Below are 15,729 nucleotides of genomic sequence, written 5' to 3'. Positions count from 1 at the left end.
TTTTTTTCATATCACTGCTAACATTACACTACCTGGTTCTACATTTGTACATTTTGAAAGGAAGTCAAAGGAACATTTGTCAAAAGTTATAAACTTTTTTATATAAAAAATTAGTTATTTTATCCGTATATTTATTAATTATTGATGCCAAAAAAACAGTTCATTTATATGTAGTGACAATAGCATAAATACAAACTTTTTCTAAAGGGTGAAGTCAGACTTTGTGGTTCCCACTTGGTTGCAGACCCCTGATCTAAAACAAACTAAGTGAAGCGTTCTTTAAGGCCAGCAGGGGGCGTTGTTGAGTTACCCGTCCTCAGACACCGAGGGAGAAAACAGGCAGGGCAGGAATCCAGCAGACACACCGGCTGCTGCCGCCGCCGCTGCCGCTGCTGCCGCACTCTGCGGAGGAGACTGACTCCAACCGGACACGCTCCGCCTGCTGCGCAGACAAGTACGGGGCTAAGCTTTTCCAGTGCAGAACCGGAGTGTTTTCAGCAGTTTGGGAGCGTCAGCTGGAAGGAAAAGCTGTTCCGGGAGGACTGCAGCAGCTACGCAGGAACAGATTTGTCAAGACAAGAAGAGACCACAGAGAAGAACACTGTGAGTTGGATGAACCTCAAAACGCTGTTTTGTCTGGTCCACTCGGAATATTCTAAGCGTTTATAACAACAGATGACCTGAAGCTTTCTTTGTGGCGACAGGTGGAAAATTGCAGGTGAGCTTCAGCTCAGGCACGTGATCTGGTCTGTCTTTTTTGTTCTTCTTCAAATGTACAGTTTTTCTAATATTATCCAAAATACACTTAAGGAGAAAGTCATGTCATAATAGTCATTTTCATGATAGTTGTCATTAACTCAACCCTCATTAACTTTATGCTGGTTTTTTAGTGATTTATGTCATCTTAAAGGTAGAAAGAGGGTGAGAAAAAGCTCCCACAACAAGACTTAAGAAGAATGTATAAAAATAATGACACATAAAAATCAGAGATAATGAAACTAGAGATCAAGGTCAAGAAAAAAAAACAAAAGGTTGAATGTAATGCTGGAAGAATCTGGAGATTTTTCTGCTTTATAAATAAAGTTGGATTTGATTTGAATGTTCCCTACCTTTAGTTTTGGACCAGGTGATTATTTTAGAAGGACATAGAGGTCTGAACTCATGCAGGCTGGTTCTGACTCACTCTTAAAGGGTTTGGCTGTGTTCTGGGTTCTGCTCTGCAGCCTCTAGAGCTGATTATTTGAAGAAGGATGCCTAGAAAAATAAAAACTATAGCGGCAAACCCAGAGCAACCTTTTCATAACACAACAGAGGGCCTTCAGCCAGAGGTTTCATTGGATCTTGCCTCACACTAAAAGGATATCCCTCCTGCCCACAACTGCAACCACCTACAATGATCATAAAAAGAAGTAAAAAAGAAAAAAGAGCTTCTACAACTGTGGTGACAACAGCATTGCAGTGTTGAATGGTATGATAATAATAAACTTTATTTATAAAGTACTTTTCGAAATCGAGATTACAAAGTGCTGTACAATTAACATAAGACAAAATGTCAGGATGAGAAACTGTGTACAGTAAAATAAAACAAAGCACACGCACAAAACAGTGATAGCGGTTAAATCAATCAAATCACTAAAATCAATAGTATCATAAGTTTAACGCATAGACCAGTTTTCAGCATCAGTTTAGGAAAAGGATGCTTCTCATCTAGTAGTAGTAGTAAAAAAAGGTTCTTTGGAGATTTTCAAACCATAAAAGTCGTCCACATCCGTCATCACAGTGGCCCCTAGAGTATAGCCATCAAGAGTATTGTGGCTAATCATTTATTTTTTGAAAACTCTTTCAGCTTCTTAAAAATCTAAAGATAAAAGAGGACAACGTCTAAGTGGTTTCAGAACAGCCTTGGAATTATAGTTATAGCTCAGTTTCCTCAGGTTGAATAGATGAATGTCATCAGAACAACAACAGTACATAGGAGGCTTTTCATCCCAATGCTGCGTTCAGGCCTTTGTTCTAAAATGAGGGGTGTCAAATGCAGCACTGCAATGGAGCTGGACAAATACAGGGACCCCTTTTTGAGGCAACACGTAAGCATTGGGAACTTAGCCAATGCTGTTATTCACTTCATTTCAGGAAAGTGTATTTCTAAAGCTTTGAATATTCTAGAACTTATGTTTTCTTAAAGTGCTGCTTGAAAAAAAACACAAAAAAATCAAATCAAGATATTTTTTAAAGTAGAATTGACCTAAATAATTTTGCTTAGGCCAGATTTTTCTTAACTGTATTTTTATGGTATTAATAACAAACTACAAATAATTAGTTTTGATTTAGTGGTAACACTAGCATGCAATAATGTGACTGCCGTTTCAATGCTGCTGCGCACAATATAATGCATGGCAATGCTTGAGTGGTGTAATGGGCTGATAAAAAAAGGAAAAAGTCTCAAAATGTTGAATAATCTGTGGAAAAAGTCAGGACCTTTTTATTTCCAGCAGCTGCTGCTACCACCTGAGGGGAATAAGCTCCAAAAAGCTTGCTGAGCTGGATGGAGTTTGACAAATAAATACTCCCTGTTCCAAATTAGCCCTTGTGCCACCCAAGGCCCTTTAACATTGGGAGTTGGGTCATCTGGACCCCACAAGACAGTGCGCTGAACCTTTTTTCTTCAATGATTTGTGATCTTCACTGGTGTCCATGGATTACATGAAATCTTCTTCACCTTTATTCACCTTCTATCCTGGTAAGGAGAACACGTCAAAGTAAGGGTGGGGTCATAGGATAGCACAAGGGTTAAATGTCTCACACCGACTCCCTAGCCTTAATTCACACCTCCATAATGAAACATTGTGGTAAAGGTGTAATGCTGTGAAGCTTTTTTAGGAAGTAGTCAGACTGGACACATTTGATTTGCTTAAAATGAACTACAGTTCGTTTCCCCTGATGACCCAGAAAAAATTTTCATTCTGAAGACACCCAAGCAGACCCTGGTCCGACCAGGAACCGCTCTCGGATCCATCTGTTGAGTTGGTCTCGGTTCGTTTTTATTCGGACAGAGCTTCGGTTCAATCTAAGATTCCTCAGTCTGAATACAGTCCGTCCTCGGAGCGGAGCAACTGAACCAAATTGGCCACCGTAGCCGACAGAGTAGGAATGTAACAACAGATGACTTTGGACAAATATAAAGCAATTATTGTCGTGTTATCAAACAGAAAAAAAAGAGTCCAACTGTTCTTTTGTTAGAATGTGTATTATAAAACATTCAACGCTTCTTACATGCTTTTCTGTTTTGTTACATGGCACGTGTCCAACAGGTGATGTCATCCTAAAAGCTTCCTTGTTCCTTAACAGAATTCTCTTAAAATAATGCCACAACACCAAAATGAGACACAACAACTCACTGAAACATAATCAGAAGATTAAAGGCTCACCAAAGCTACTTTTAATGTGATACACATTGCTTCTCACTGTTTTCGCGACAAGCTATACATCATAAACTCTTATCAGCGTACCTTCTTAGCTGTCTTCTTGCCAGTAATCGCCCTACAGTGTGCCTCCACCAGACCAAAACAGTGAGTAAAAAGTGTTGTACCTGACGTTGATACAGACATTCAAAACTTGTAAGCGAAATATAAAGTTTGAATGAACTAAAAGCACAAGACTTGCATAATTTCTGCCTCTAGTTGCTTTACCCTGTCCTCATAGTTCCTGACCAATGACTGAAAAGATCTTTAGTCACATGGTTTTGTTTACAAGCTTTGGTCTGAACCAGGAAAGTCCCCTTGACAGCAGTTTGAATACAGACCAAACGCAAGGTTCAGGACTCAATCCGGACAAAATTTAGCGGATTGGGTCCAGACCAAACGGTTTTCCCAGTCTGAAACCACCTTTAGTCAGTGAGGTCCTGAAACCGAATGCAGTGAGTGTACATCCTCACCTTTTAGTTGTTTTTTTGAAGCATTACAAACCGTATTATGTAGTTTTAGTAAACTAGATAATGTTTGGTATAAAATATTGCTAAAAACAAATGATCATGCAAATCTTGACTGTTGGAGTTTGTTTACCCTCTGGAGGTAGTTGGTCCAGGTGGGTACACCTGATCGACGGGACGTTTGAAAGGAAAAACCATTTATGCAAATTCCCTTCTTACCCCTCCAGAGTTCCATCCTGTGCCGCCTGCTGCCTTTGCACTGATAAGTCGCTTTTAGTACAAAATGCATAATGTCCCCTGTAACAGTTGCAGCAGAGGTGCCCCCCCCCCCTTTATTATTTTTTTTAAGGAACACGGGTTTGTTGCAGTCTCTTACAGGATTGCATTGCTATGCCCGCAGCAATTTTAGTTTGTTTACATTTTCCAATAATGTTGTACATTAATACTTGTGTTTGAGCTTCCTTCAAAGAAAAATCATAATAATTGGCGACTGCACAGCTTCCATTGTAGTCTTGTGATGTTTGGGCAAAGAGAACTCCTTGTGTTGTTCAAAATTAGCAAGCGTGTGGGTCTGGTTAAGACAGTAAGTCAGGAGCTTTTTTTAAATATCAACTGAAAGGTTTTCTTTGCACAGGAGGGTGTGGTCATATTTATCATATGCTGATAAAAATTTGCTGTGTTGTGACCGTAAACTTTGTAATGTTTGTGTTTGCCTGGAGTGATATCCACACTCACCATAGCTACTGGATCCTGGATGAAAAGCGACATAACACAAAAGGAGCATTCCATTTTAGAAAGTAGTCAGCAATCCTCTTATGAATTCAAACTTACATGTTCTTAATAAAAAAATACTTTAATGTATACTTCAGTTTCTGCTCAAAACAGGATTTATTAGTTTATATCAGAGCAGTTCAAAAGAACCGTCTTGTTCAAGGGCATTTGAGAGATGCGCTCATGCTGCTTCCATCTTTTTCTTTTTACTCTCTTACCATGGCTACCACTTTTCATGTCACCGTTTTGATTAATCATTGGCCAACGATTGCCAATCATGATAAAGTGGTAAACATCCCAGCAAATAAAGAAGGAACTTTTGCTTTCTATTTTCCTTCTCCTAATGTTCTAAGACGACGGGTAAATACGCAGCGCTCTGATGATTATGGATTTAATGAACACACAGGTTTGTGATGCTAAATGAACATGTCTGGATAACAGTTTTTTAGCTTTCAGCAGGAAAGTGTGAAATCGTGTCTCTGATGAAAATGCAGTCAATCCAAAATTAGTCATGTTCATATCAAATTTTGACTTGAAGTCCCACTACAATAATCTTTTAAACTATCGTAAAAGTGTTCCCAGTGGTCTTTTAATTAATTATTTAATTATGATTATGCAGTTTTAGCCAAAATCAAAAACCTGTGTTGTTTTCTAGAACATAGTTTCTGCAGAACGGCAGTAGTTCTTTAAAAATGAGCTGTGGGTGGGACTGTTGGCGCGGAGTAAGCCTGCCCCCACTTCCCAGCCTCCCTTTGTTTTCATACTCTCCCATTAGCTTACAGCCCCTCACAACCCCAACGTAACATTACCGGTGCAGCAAAAATGCCGAACAATATCGGAGCTATCCAGCCGTACAGTTTTGAGCCAGATGCCAGCTCAATGAGGAAAACAAGGATGCACATGGATCTCTTTGTCTGCAAGTGGATGCATCAGAAGGGGGCGAAGCAGGGAGCTTGTTGCGTGCTGTTGTAGCTTCTTCGTCACACCTACAAGCTTTTTCCAACGGCCTTTTTTCATTTGTTTCTGATTCAGAATGATTTGAACAAAGGATCACTCAGAAATACAATTTTAAGATTACATTTATTTATATGTGTCCTCTGTCATGAGAAAAATGCCATAAGAACATGTTAAAAACACAATTATCACCAGAGTGGGTCTTTAAAGCTACTTTTATCAAAGTTTCTTCTTGATGGGAAGTGACACAGCTATTTCACAGAACGTAAAAAGGTGATGCACAGGAGACATTATTGCGAAAGAATCCCACATTCTCGCCATTTATTTACGTCTGACACAAAAGTGAAATGACTACCATTTGTTTTAATTGGGTGAATCAGGGTGCTAATGAAAAAGGAGGCCCCTGACATCAACCTGTCATGAAATTAGACCACCATCCTCTGGCCATTTTGAGGCCCCTCACTTCTTGGCTTTTGTTTAGTCATAGTGTGCTGGTACTACCATCTAAGCTCAGTTTGTGCTGCCCAGTCTCTCTCACTGCGTTATCTGTTTTATTGTCCTCATTCACTGGCCAGGCAGCACTTACATCAGCACATACCAAATGCTGCTTTGACACCGGCTTTCAGTCAGGAGTCAGTACTCTCAATAACTCATCTTTTATTATTTGGACTTTGAGAATTTTTCCCTCATAACGTGACAGATCCATCCTTTGAGAAACGTCTAAAAGATAAATAATTTTTTTTTTAATTTATCAAAGACGTTTTACGTCCAGAATACTGCTAAAATAAATCCCCTGTGTACTTATTTTGAAGGTATGTATTCCATTTTTTCCGGGCAGAAAATCATAAAAAGAAAATTATGACAAAGAAATAATTAACAGTACATAATGTGACTGTAGGAAATGAGTTATTCTGTCATCAGGATGGATATGAAGCGTCTTTTTTTTCTTACTTTATTGTGGCTTTTAGTATAAGTTGTATCTTTAAGACTAATTCTGTTGAAAAATGAGAAAAGCTCATCAATATTTAGAGCTTTATTTGGCCATTTTTAGACAGTCATTCCTCATTTCCTTTTAATCATTTGTGTCATTCAGCATTTTCTCAATATGCTGGTAGACGAGGTTTTCATTTGGGTTATAAGAAAGAAATTATCAGAGTTTTCATGACTGTCTGATGAACACGATGAACGTGGTTGTTCCCTTTTCGGCACGTCCCTTCAATGGTCGCCAAATCAGCTTTCACCAATATGCACATTTGGTTTGGCAGAGGTTTTTACTCCGAATATCCTTCCTGACACAACCCTGTATTTTTTCTTACCCGGGCTGGGGACCGACACAGGGAGGCCCAGACCAAGCGTGAGTGGTCTTGCCTAAGGACCCACACTGGATTCAGCTCATCATGCCTCCCGGGAAACAAACTCTGGCTTCCCATGCGCCAGTCCCACACGGAGCCTACTGAGCCATCCAACCGGCTAATACACATGAGAAACCTTACTTCTAAATAGTCTAACTCTTTAATGATTTGGAAGTAAGTAATACTGTTCAGGTATGGACAATGCTAGATTCTGATAATGTGGGAATGTTTAGCAAAAAAATAAGCACTGTACAGTTTAAAAAAAAAGTGTTTTATCCTAACCAAACACCATGCTGTTTCTAAAGCTAGTGAACATTTGAAAAAAAAAAAGATAAAACAATAAATGCCAATAAAAATGAAAATAGTTGTAGCTCTAAAAGCAAAACAAAGTGGATAAAGCATCAGTTTATTGTTCTGAGTATAGCCATTTGTTGAAAAGAAAGTGATTATCACCCTTATACGGACACTTAGTTACAGGAACAATCTGTTTTTGAAGTGTTGATGCGTAGATAGTGTCTGCTGCTCTTGCAATCTTATTATTCATGTTACACACACAACAGTTACAACTCACTGAAAGGGGAGCAAATGTGTGTTTACTTATCAAACATATAAAGCGCTCAATGTTGCTAGATGATTGCAAACACACAGTTTATTCTCCACAGAAGAACAATCAATCTTAGATATTCATCCGTAAAGCATCTTTTCTTTGGCAACTGGATAAGTCCAAAGAGCTTTCTGGAACAAGGATGGAGATTTTTACTTCCTTGACCATCCTAAAACAATAGTGATAAATGAGGAAGGGGCACTTGAATTTAATTAGCCATAAATAAAGGTGAAAACAGAATAATATATTCTTCTTGTGGTTTTTAAACTTTGATTATTTCATATCATGGTACCATTTCAAGGGTCTGGTGTTGATAGATCTGGTTTGGAGAAGGTAAATGTGAGGAGTTTGCACTTTGTGTTTTAGTTTGAAGGTTTGCCCTTCAAAAAGATAGGAGAAAAATTTTCTTCAGATGTTTTAATTTATACAAGCCGAATAATAATACCAACGTGATTTGAAAGATGAACTTACGGTAATAGTTTTGTTGTCAGTCAATCTGTTAGCAGAATTGTGATATAAACTATTTGGCAAGAGTTCCCCATTCCCTATGCACCAAATGTCTCCACGACTGACTTTGAACTATTTTTGGTATAAATTTAAATTTTGCTGCCCTACTGAGGAATTTAGATTTCATTAGTCTTCATTTGTTCTGAACATGTCAACACTCAGAGATAACAGCTGACGACAGCAGTCTACAATCAAAATATGCTCTGCCCCAATCGTTTCTGCTACTTGACACACATTGTGTTGTCAGATTTCCCCGGCATACAAAGCACAAAAATGTTTGTGTTCATTTACAAGATACATCGTCTGCTGATCCCTTTGAGGGAAGTTCTTGAATTTGTCCCGACCGTCTGTGTTGCAGCGTAGCACGGATGCAAACATTCCCAGTAATATCAATGCCATCTTAATGACCTCTTAAGCGATCTGCCTCCCCTCCCTGGCTGCAGAGCACGCTGGCACCAGCTTTGAAAGGGCAAAGGAAAATGCTTGAAGGGGGTTCACGGCAGTGATTGGCCTCTAATTGTTCTGTGCTGCAAAACGATTGGTTGGTTGAAATCTGCTGGCGGAGTGACAGGTTGGCACTCTCTCAGGAATTCAGATTATTTGGAGGTTGTGTTGTTTGTTTTTGTTTTGGCCCTGTTGAATCCCCTAATATGAAGAAAGTTTGCAGAAGCAAACTTGAATGTGAGGGAATGCGAGGAGGCAGAAAGGAAGGAGAGAACTGGCTCAGTGAGCACTAACCGGCTAGAGAAAACAGTCACGTACAGAATAAAGAACTTGAAGAAGACGAAAGTGTTCCTCTTTCCGTTTGTCTTCCAAGAACCATGCAACCATTCCATTTTAAGCAATGCCCAACGATATTTAGCTTCCCCAATTCTATAAATTAACAAAATGCACTTGAAACTTCAGTGTCTGGTTAGTAAATGGACGATAAACCCTCTTTTGTCTTTCCCACCATTGAGCCATGTTACCCCCCCCCCCCCCACACACACACACACACACCATCCATTGCATTCTGAGGCTAGCTTAGATGTCTAGAGTCTGCATATAAAAACCCTGCTATAATAAGCCCTTGTCTGAGTGAGTGTCATGCTGCACAGTATCACTCAGGGCTTCGGCCTGCTTCTGTGTCTTAGTGAGACATTATCCCTGTTTACTTTCCATATACTGGTCGCTATGTTTTGCTCACCCCCTCTATTCGCTCAGCTGAGTCATGTGACTCTGTGGACACGGAGGGTGACCTCGGCTTCGCCGTCTCCCATGCAGAGTGGAACTCAATTTCAGTTGCACCCTGAATGACAAAAATGGGCCCTCTGAAACTCCTTTCTGGTTTTTTTTTTGCAAGTAAATGCTATTAATGCGGTTTTTAACATGCTTATTCTGATCTTGTTCACCTTTTAAGTTGGAATTTTCATTCCCCAAAGGCTGCATTGAGTCTAAACTCATCCTCGGCAGAGCCTCACAGTCTGTCTAAAAGGAGCAGAATGGGGTTACGCTCCTTCCTGCTGCTGCAAGGTGTCTACTGATGGGGTCAGCGGTTGTTGGATGAGGATCAACACAATTTAGGCTTCCAAGTAGCAGAATATTGGTTGCAAAAACACACGTTCAGGCATTGTTATTTTCTCAAAGTAATTAATTCTGTAAAGTCAAGTGGTAACCAGTCACTGAAGTCTCATTTTTGTGATGTTAAATATGTAAAAAAATGAATGGGAGTTGTGCAAAATGACTGAAAATACAAACAGTTCCTAAGCATGTGTCAAGTGCTTTTACTTTGCAGACAAGACTCTGACATGTCAAGTTTTAATGAAATGAAAAACTGATCATGTTTTTGATAAAACGAGTGGTTTAAATAAAAAAAAGTAAAACAAAATTATAGACCCTTTTTTTGTCATTTTACAAAAAAATCTTTTAACTCTAATGCATTTTAAATTTTGTTTTTTTTGTTGTACTTACAGCAGCATTTTTCTTTTTTCCAGCTCAACAGTTGTGACTTTGCATTAAATCGAACTTGACATTTGCTCCTGTTGTGTGACTGATTTGATTAGGCATGAAAGAAAGCTGGAGCTGAGTATTTACAGCTAATTCTGTCACAGTGCAGTTGCAAAAGGCAGACACAGAAGCACTGGCTATCTTCAAGTGAAAGGCTTGAAAGAGCACAGCTCTCAGCAGGGAATCAAAAAGACATGTGGTCAAAGGTTTAGTTAATGAGAGGAAGACTATTCACAGATTTTATGAATAAAGTTTTTAAATTGGGAATAAAAATAAAGTAATTAACATGTTTTTTGAACATTTTTGATCTTCATTCTGTTTCTTTTTCCGTCGTCTCCATTACCCCCCCCCCCTGCATCTTTTGTGCCTGTCGAATTTAAAAGGTCAAAGTTAGCCCACAGATGTAAACCTTTTGTATTTTATTATTTCACAGAGCGCAAAGGTCTAACATTTAATGTTATACAACAAAATGTATTTAGACCACTGGTACGTTTGCATTGGAAGTTCTATATTTTTTCTATCATAACATATTTTATGGTAGAATTATATTTTCTGTAGTTTTTTATACACCTGCATCCTCTGCAAAAGTGCTGCTTAAATATACATTAATGTCTAATTTTTAACCATATCTGCTATTTGGGCTTGTTTATTAGGTTATTTATATTCTTTGGTCTATTTGTTCTCAGATTTCCCACGGGATAAACTTGTGTCATGTGTTTTCACAGCTCCAGATGTTTGAGCTAAAAATCCTAATTTTATCTAAGTATTCTCTGAGAAATGTGTCGTTTCACCTTTCTTTGGGAGTAAATCCATCCTATCAACAATGTTAAATCAAATTTATAAATGCATCATCTCTTCTCACCGTTCAGACCGTTCAGTGTGGTTTCTGCAGCTCCTGGTAAATTTTTCACAGATTTTCTGTTGGCTGATCTGTCAGATGATACAGAACAAAACAAACAAACACGGCTGCAGGTGTGGGGGAGAAACAGAGGAACACCCCAAAGCCAAGACGTCATGTTGCCCCTCAGCCGTGTCAGACAGTCTGTGCTGTCAGAAATCTGTTCATAATCGAGACGGTGGTTTGTCTAAAGCGTGCTGCTGGCTTCTGCTCCAACTCTGCGTGTCTCACCATGCTGGATGTCTGTGGCTCAAGTTCAAACACTCTAAAAATATTTTATTCCCAAACTACTGTGACTTTTATGTGGTAGATAATGATCATTAGTGGGAGATTGCCTTTGCCATGGGGGAGCAAATCTCCCAAAGTCTTGGTCCAAAACAAGTCATTATGCTTTTCAAAGAAGTAACTCTTACCTAAATAGGCTTAACACAACGTGCTACATCACATGGAGCCTATCAATAGGAGGTGATGTTTTGTTTATTCCATCAACAGATTTCATTTCAATGCAAAGGATCTTGCTGGGAATCATTCTGGTAAAATTGAGATTGTTTTTAGTCTCAGCAGAGATTTTACCCAAAATAGAGTAAAGATTATAGAGTAATGTTTAATATACCCCCAGAGTTGACTATATAGGGATGAGAACAGTTAAGATGATGAAGCAGATTCCCTTCTGGCTGGCTAAACTGTCCACACATGCATCTTCTTGATTGTGTCAGTTTAAATCCCAGATCGCCGTCCTTATCTAATGTCTCAGTGGGAGACTGTTGGGGTCATGTCGGCCCAGCCGTTTTGTCCTGAGTGCTCTCCATCGCTGCTTTGTTATTGATTCTTCATTATGTATGTTGTCTGCTGCATTAATCCAATAGTAGCTGGAGACTGAGTCAAAGCAGAGCAAATGGGAAACCTGTGTATGGTAAATCTCAGCTTGGTAACAGAAACGCCTGCTCTACCAGATATCTTTTTTAGACTGTTGGAGGAGGATTGCCAGTTTTTTTTTTGATGAATTCGGTCGGCATCCTAGAAAAACATTTTCTTTGCCTGAACGTTTAACCTCAAGAGTTTTTCCCCAGGACCTGACCTGTTTCCTTGGCAATAAGACTGAAACCATGGAGGGGTCGTGGTATGGGAACCAGTGTTTGATTTGTTCTCAAGTGTGTTTGCGTGAAGTTCCTGTGTTTCCATTTTTTCTGTCAGTGGAATGTTACCTAGTAATTAACATGGCTCCACGCTGAATTTGATTTTAATTAAAACCTCGACTCATCCATCAGCCATTTTTGTGTCTGACTGCCTTGAAATGATCCGGAGTAATCTTTTCAGTTACCTAACATCATGTAGCTTTCTGATACAATTATACATACATTTCTTAGGCAAAAGCCACTTTTATCTAACTGAGTCAGGATTCAGAGTTGACTCTGGAGGATTTACAGTAACTATGGGCACAAAAGTCACAATAGTATAAATAAACTTGCTTTTCTTTGGTGTGACAGGACTCTATTGTTTCCAGGCATTTCTTGAAAAATGTGTGGCATTTGCTTAAGGTGTGTGCGTGGCACGGGCGAGACACAGTCGTTCCATGTCCCATTCTTGTGTCCATCCATCAGTCTGCCTTGTTTGAGTTGAGAGGTGAACAAGGCAGCCGCTGTTGTGCAGCGCAGCATCGGGCCTCTCGTGGATTGTTCTGGAAACGGTCTGTCGGAGTGCTCCCAGGGTGTGTTGGGTCAGGTGAGAGGCAGAGAGAAATACTGGTGCTTCATTTTGACAGCGACACTCCGGCCAGGCGTGAGCTCAGAGCCAGACAGGCCTGCTCGTTAAAATTCCTCAGCCTCAGAGCTCACATGCAGTCATACGAGGAATGCTGCAGGTGGATTAACACCCACTCTATTGATGTGAATTCTGATCAATAGCTGTCTTATACGGGGCTCTAATTTATGTGGATGGCAGTCACAAAACAAAAAGTTGGATGTGGGCTTACATGTGAATAAATTCCACAGGGAAATACAGGATATGAACTGGAGCTCAGATATGATCTTTTCAGAGATAATAGCTTGTAGGGTTGGCGGCATAGTTTAGATATACATCAGTGCATTCCATTAAATGAAAAAGAAACATATTTTATACTGAATTCTGTCATCTCCGCAGCACTTTTTACAGGTGTCAGTAAAGTCTAAGTGTTTATTTTGACATCTCTCTGTAATTTCTTCACACATTATGTTATGCTAAGTTGGAGATGTGACTGGCGGTCAGAGAACAGCTGACTGGAGGACACAGCAGGTCAGATGCTGATGAAGCAGAATCATGTCATGCACTCAGGGTTCGGGGCCCAGCAGGTGAATTTATATGCAGGTGGCACAGTGACTGCAGGCCTGCCAGAGCTCGTCAGAGTGCTGGACTCTAACTTCCCCATCTGTGTTTCTGTACACCTTCACTTCGAAAGGACAGACGTTGAACCACAGACACTCTGACTTATGTCATTCTGGCAATGTTTTTAGGAATGACGTGTGACCAAAACAACATCGTGGCAGAGAATGGTGCAGTAGAGAGCAGTCACGCTGCAGTGCTGTAGTCCATTCAACTCCTGGTGGTGCTGCAGTCAGAAGCTTTGAGCCCTTTTATCCTCCTTCTGCAGCCGTCTTTGATTAGGATGTTGCTGCAGCAAAAGAAGACAGTCAGAAAACAATGTCAAGAAGCTTATAGAAATAAGCATCTCGTGAGTCGAAGCTGAAATGCTACGCTGAGACGGACACCATGCCCGTCTTTCACGGTTAATTAAGTTCTTATTGCTGGTGGATGTATTCCACTCTGAACTCGTCACAGCTTAAGTTTGAAGCATCATTTCTTACTGTAGTGCAGAGTCCATTTTTTTGCACAATAGTGACTCTAAGTGTCTATTCTCCTACAGAGTCCCCCCATGAGTGCTCATTCTGATTACAAGGAGCTGTTGCCCTGATTGCTGTTCATCAGGCACGGTTCAGCTTTGAAGCAAGGTAAGTCTGTGCTCATAATCTGACTGAAAACTAAGTTTTATTGGATGGGACCAAATATGCTCCCATAATCCTGCTCACAGATGCATCTAAACAACCCAATTCATTATTCCATTTCTCTGTGTGCGTATTTAGATGTCAACCACGAGTGAAAATGTGACGGGGCGACCCCGGAGTACAGGCAAAGAAAAGACCTACAAAAAGGTGAAACTTCCAAACAAAAGTTTCTCTGTTCTCCGTTTTAATGTTACATCCCTCCCTGTTATAATGAACAGGAGCCTGTTCACATAACATTTTTGGTCAATGCTGCTATTTAGAGCCAACAACACCAAAAGGAATTCACTGGAGTGCTTAAAATGTCCTACTGCTGCTGCACATAATGTCCTGACCCGCGTAAGAGGCAGCTGCCAGAAACCAGTTGAGTGCTGTTTAAAAAAAAAAAGCAATAATTAGCTGTAAAGGGCAGTGTTTACAAAAATGTAGCCATGAGGCTATGTATTATAAACTCTTTATCATGAAAAACACTCGATGTACTTTATGGCAGATCCTCATAAAATAAAACAAAATTGAAATCTAGCAGTAATCTGTGTGTACTGTACTGATTCTTAGGCATCAAATAATTCTACTTTCAATGTGCTTTGCTGTTTAATCCATTTAGACAGCTAAAGATTTAACTCAGCTGTATCAAGCTGAACACTTGATACAAGTAGCTGCACTGCAAAGTCTGAATCTTGAGAAAGTAAAAGTTAAAACCGCTGTCTTTTTGTCTTGCAATAAAAATTAACCTTTTAAGCATGTTTTTCGATAGCAAAATCATCTTACTTTAAGAAAACGTATCTTAATGACTAGAATATTTTTCTTGAAATAAGAATTCTTGGTAGACTCTTTTTCTTACCCTATTAGCAGAATTATTTTTACTATTTAAAGAAAAATATTCAAGTTTTAAAACTTTTTGACTTATTTTTAGGAGGCCTGTTGTTAAAGTGTGTAAAAAAATGCTTTGCATCTTATTTTGCAGCCTGTAAGGTTTTCATCAAACGATGTATGTCTTACTGGGATAACCGTGACAGTATCCTGCAGGCCAGCTAATTCAATGTTTCTTGTCTTCACATCAAGACCACGTCATCTGCCCTTAAAGGAGCCATTCAGCTTGGCATTGGCTATACAGTGGGAAACCTCACCTCCAAGCCAGACAGAGATGTGCTTATGCAAGACTTCTATGTGGTGGAGAGCGTCTTCCTGCCCAGGTCAGTGCAATTTCACTGCTAAGCATATTTAGAGGGACATGTGGCCTCTGGTTGTCCCTTCTAAAAATATTGGTGTCAATACTGCAAAGTGAGTTTATCATCATTTCTCTCCAAAGTAAGAATTTCCACTGTAAGTCTTGAAGCATGGAGGGAAATGTTAAACAGTTGGATCCTGCCACAGGCCATAAATTCAGATCACCCAGTATTCCTTCAAGTCTGATTTTGTTTGTCCCTAAAGTTTTTTTAAGGCTGACACTGTGCTCTGTTTTTATTAGTAACAAATATGGGTCACTGTTTTTAAGTACATTTTTTACATTATTTAATAGTCAAATATCACACTTGAGATGCTATTTTTGGACCCTTTTCCAAATTTTCTGGAATTATATTTAACTTTCATGTTTGTGACTAGTTTTCCATCACATATAATCCATTTCTTTATTCCTCTACTTCAAGAGGAGCCAACATTATTTAGGTTCAGGGTAATTTCCCGTCCTGCCATCA

The 15,729-nt window shown here is 39.5% G+C and overlaps 1 protein-coding gene across 2 annotated transcripts in view; it reads left to right on the top strand.

The window, feature by feature from the left end:
• Positions 1-308: 308 nt before the first annotated feature.
• Positions 309-15,729, top strand: part of pip5k1bb (phosphatidylinositol-4-phosphate 5-kinase, type I, beta b) — a 38,254-nt gene continuing 22,833 nt past the window's right edge. The window contains exons 1-4 of one of the 2 annotated variants that reach the window (XM_078952277.1): positions 309-603; positions 13,900-13,984; positions 14,117-14,185; positions 15,098-15,228. In XM_078952277.1, coding sequence (XP_078808403.1) covers positions 14,117-14,185; positions 15,098-15,228 — 200 coding nt within the window. In that variant the 5' untranslated portion in view covers positions 309-603; positions 13,900-13,984. Of the gene's footprint in view, positions 719-13,899; positions 13,985-14,116; positions 14,186-15,097; positions 15,229-15,729 lie in introns of both variants that reach the window. The other variant, XM_011479245.4, reaches the window with a different exon arrangement.

Source organism: Oryzias latipes, chromosome 9, assembly GCF_053564925.1.
Source record: "Oryzias latipes strain Hd-rR chromosome 9, Olatipes_Hd-rR_3.1".
Classification (NCBI taxonomy): domain Eukaryota; kingdom Metazoa; phylum Chordata; class Actinopteri; order Beloniformes; family Adrianichthyidae; genus Oryzias; species Oryzias latipes.
This window is presented reverse-complemented; position numbering and strand designations above follow the sequence as displayed.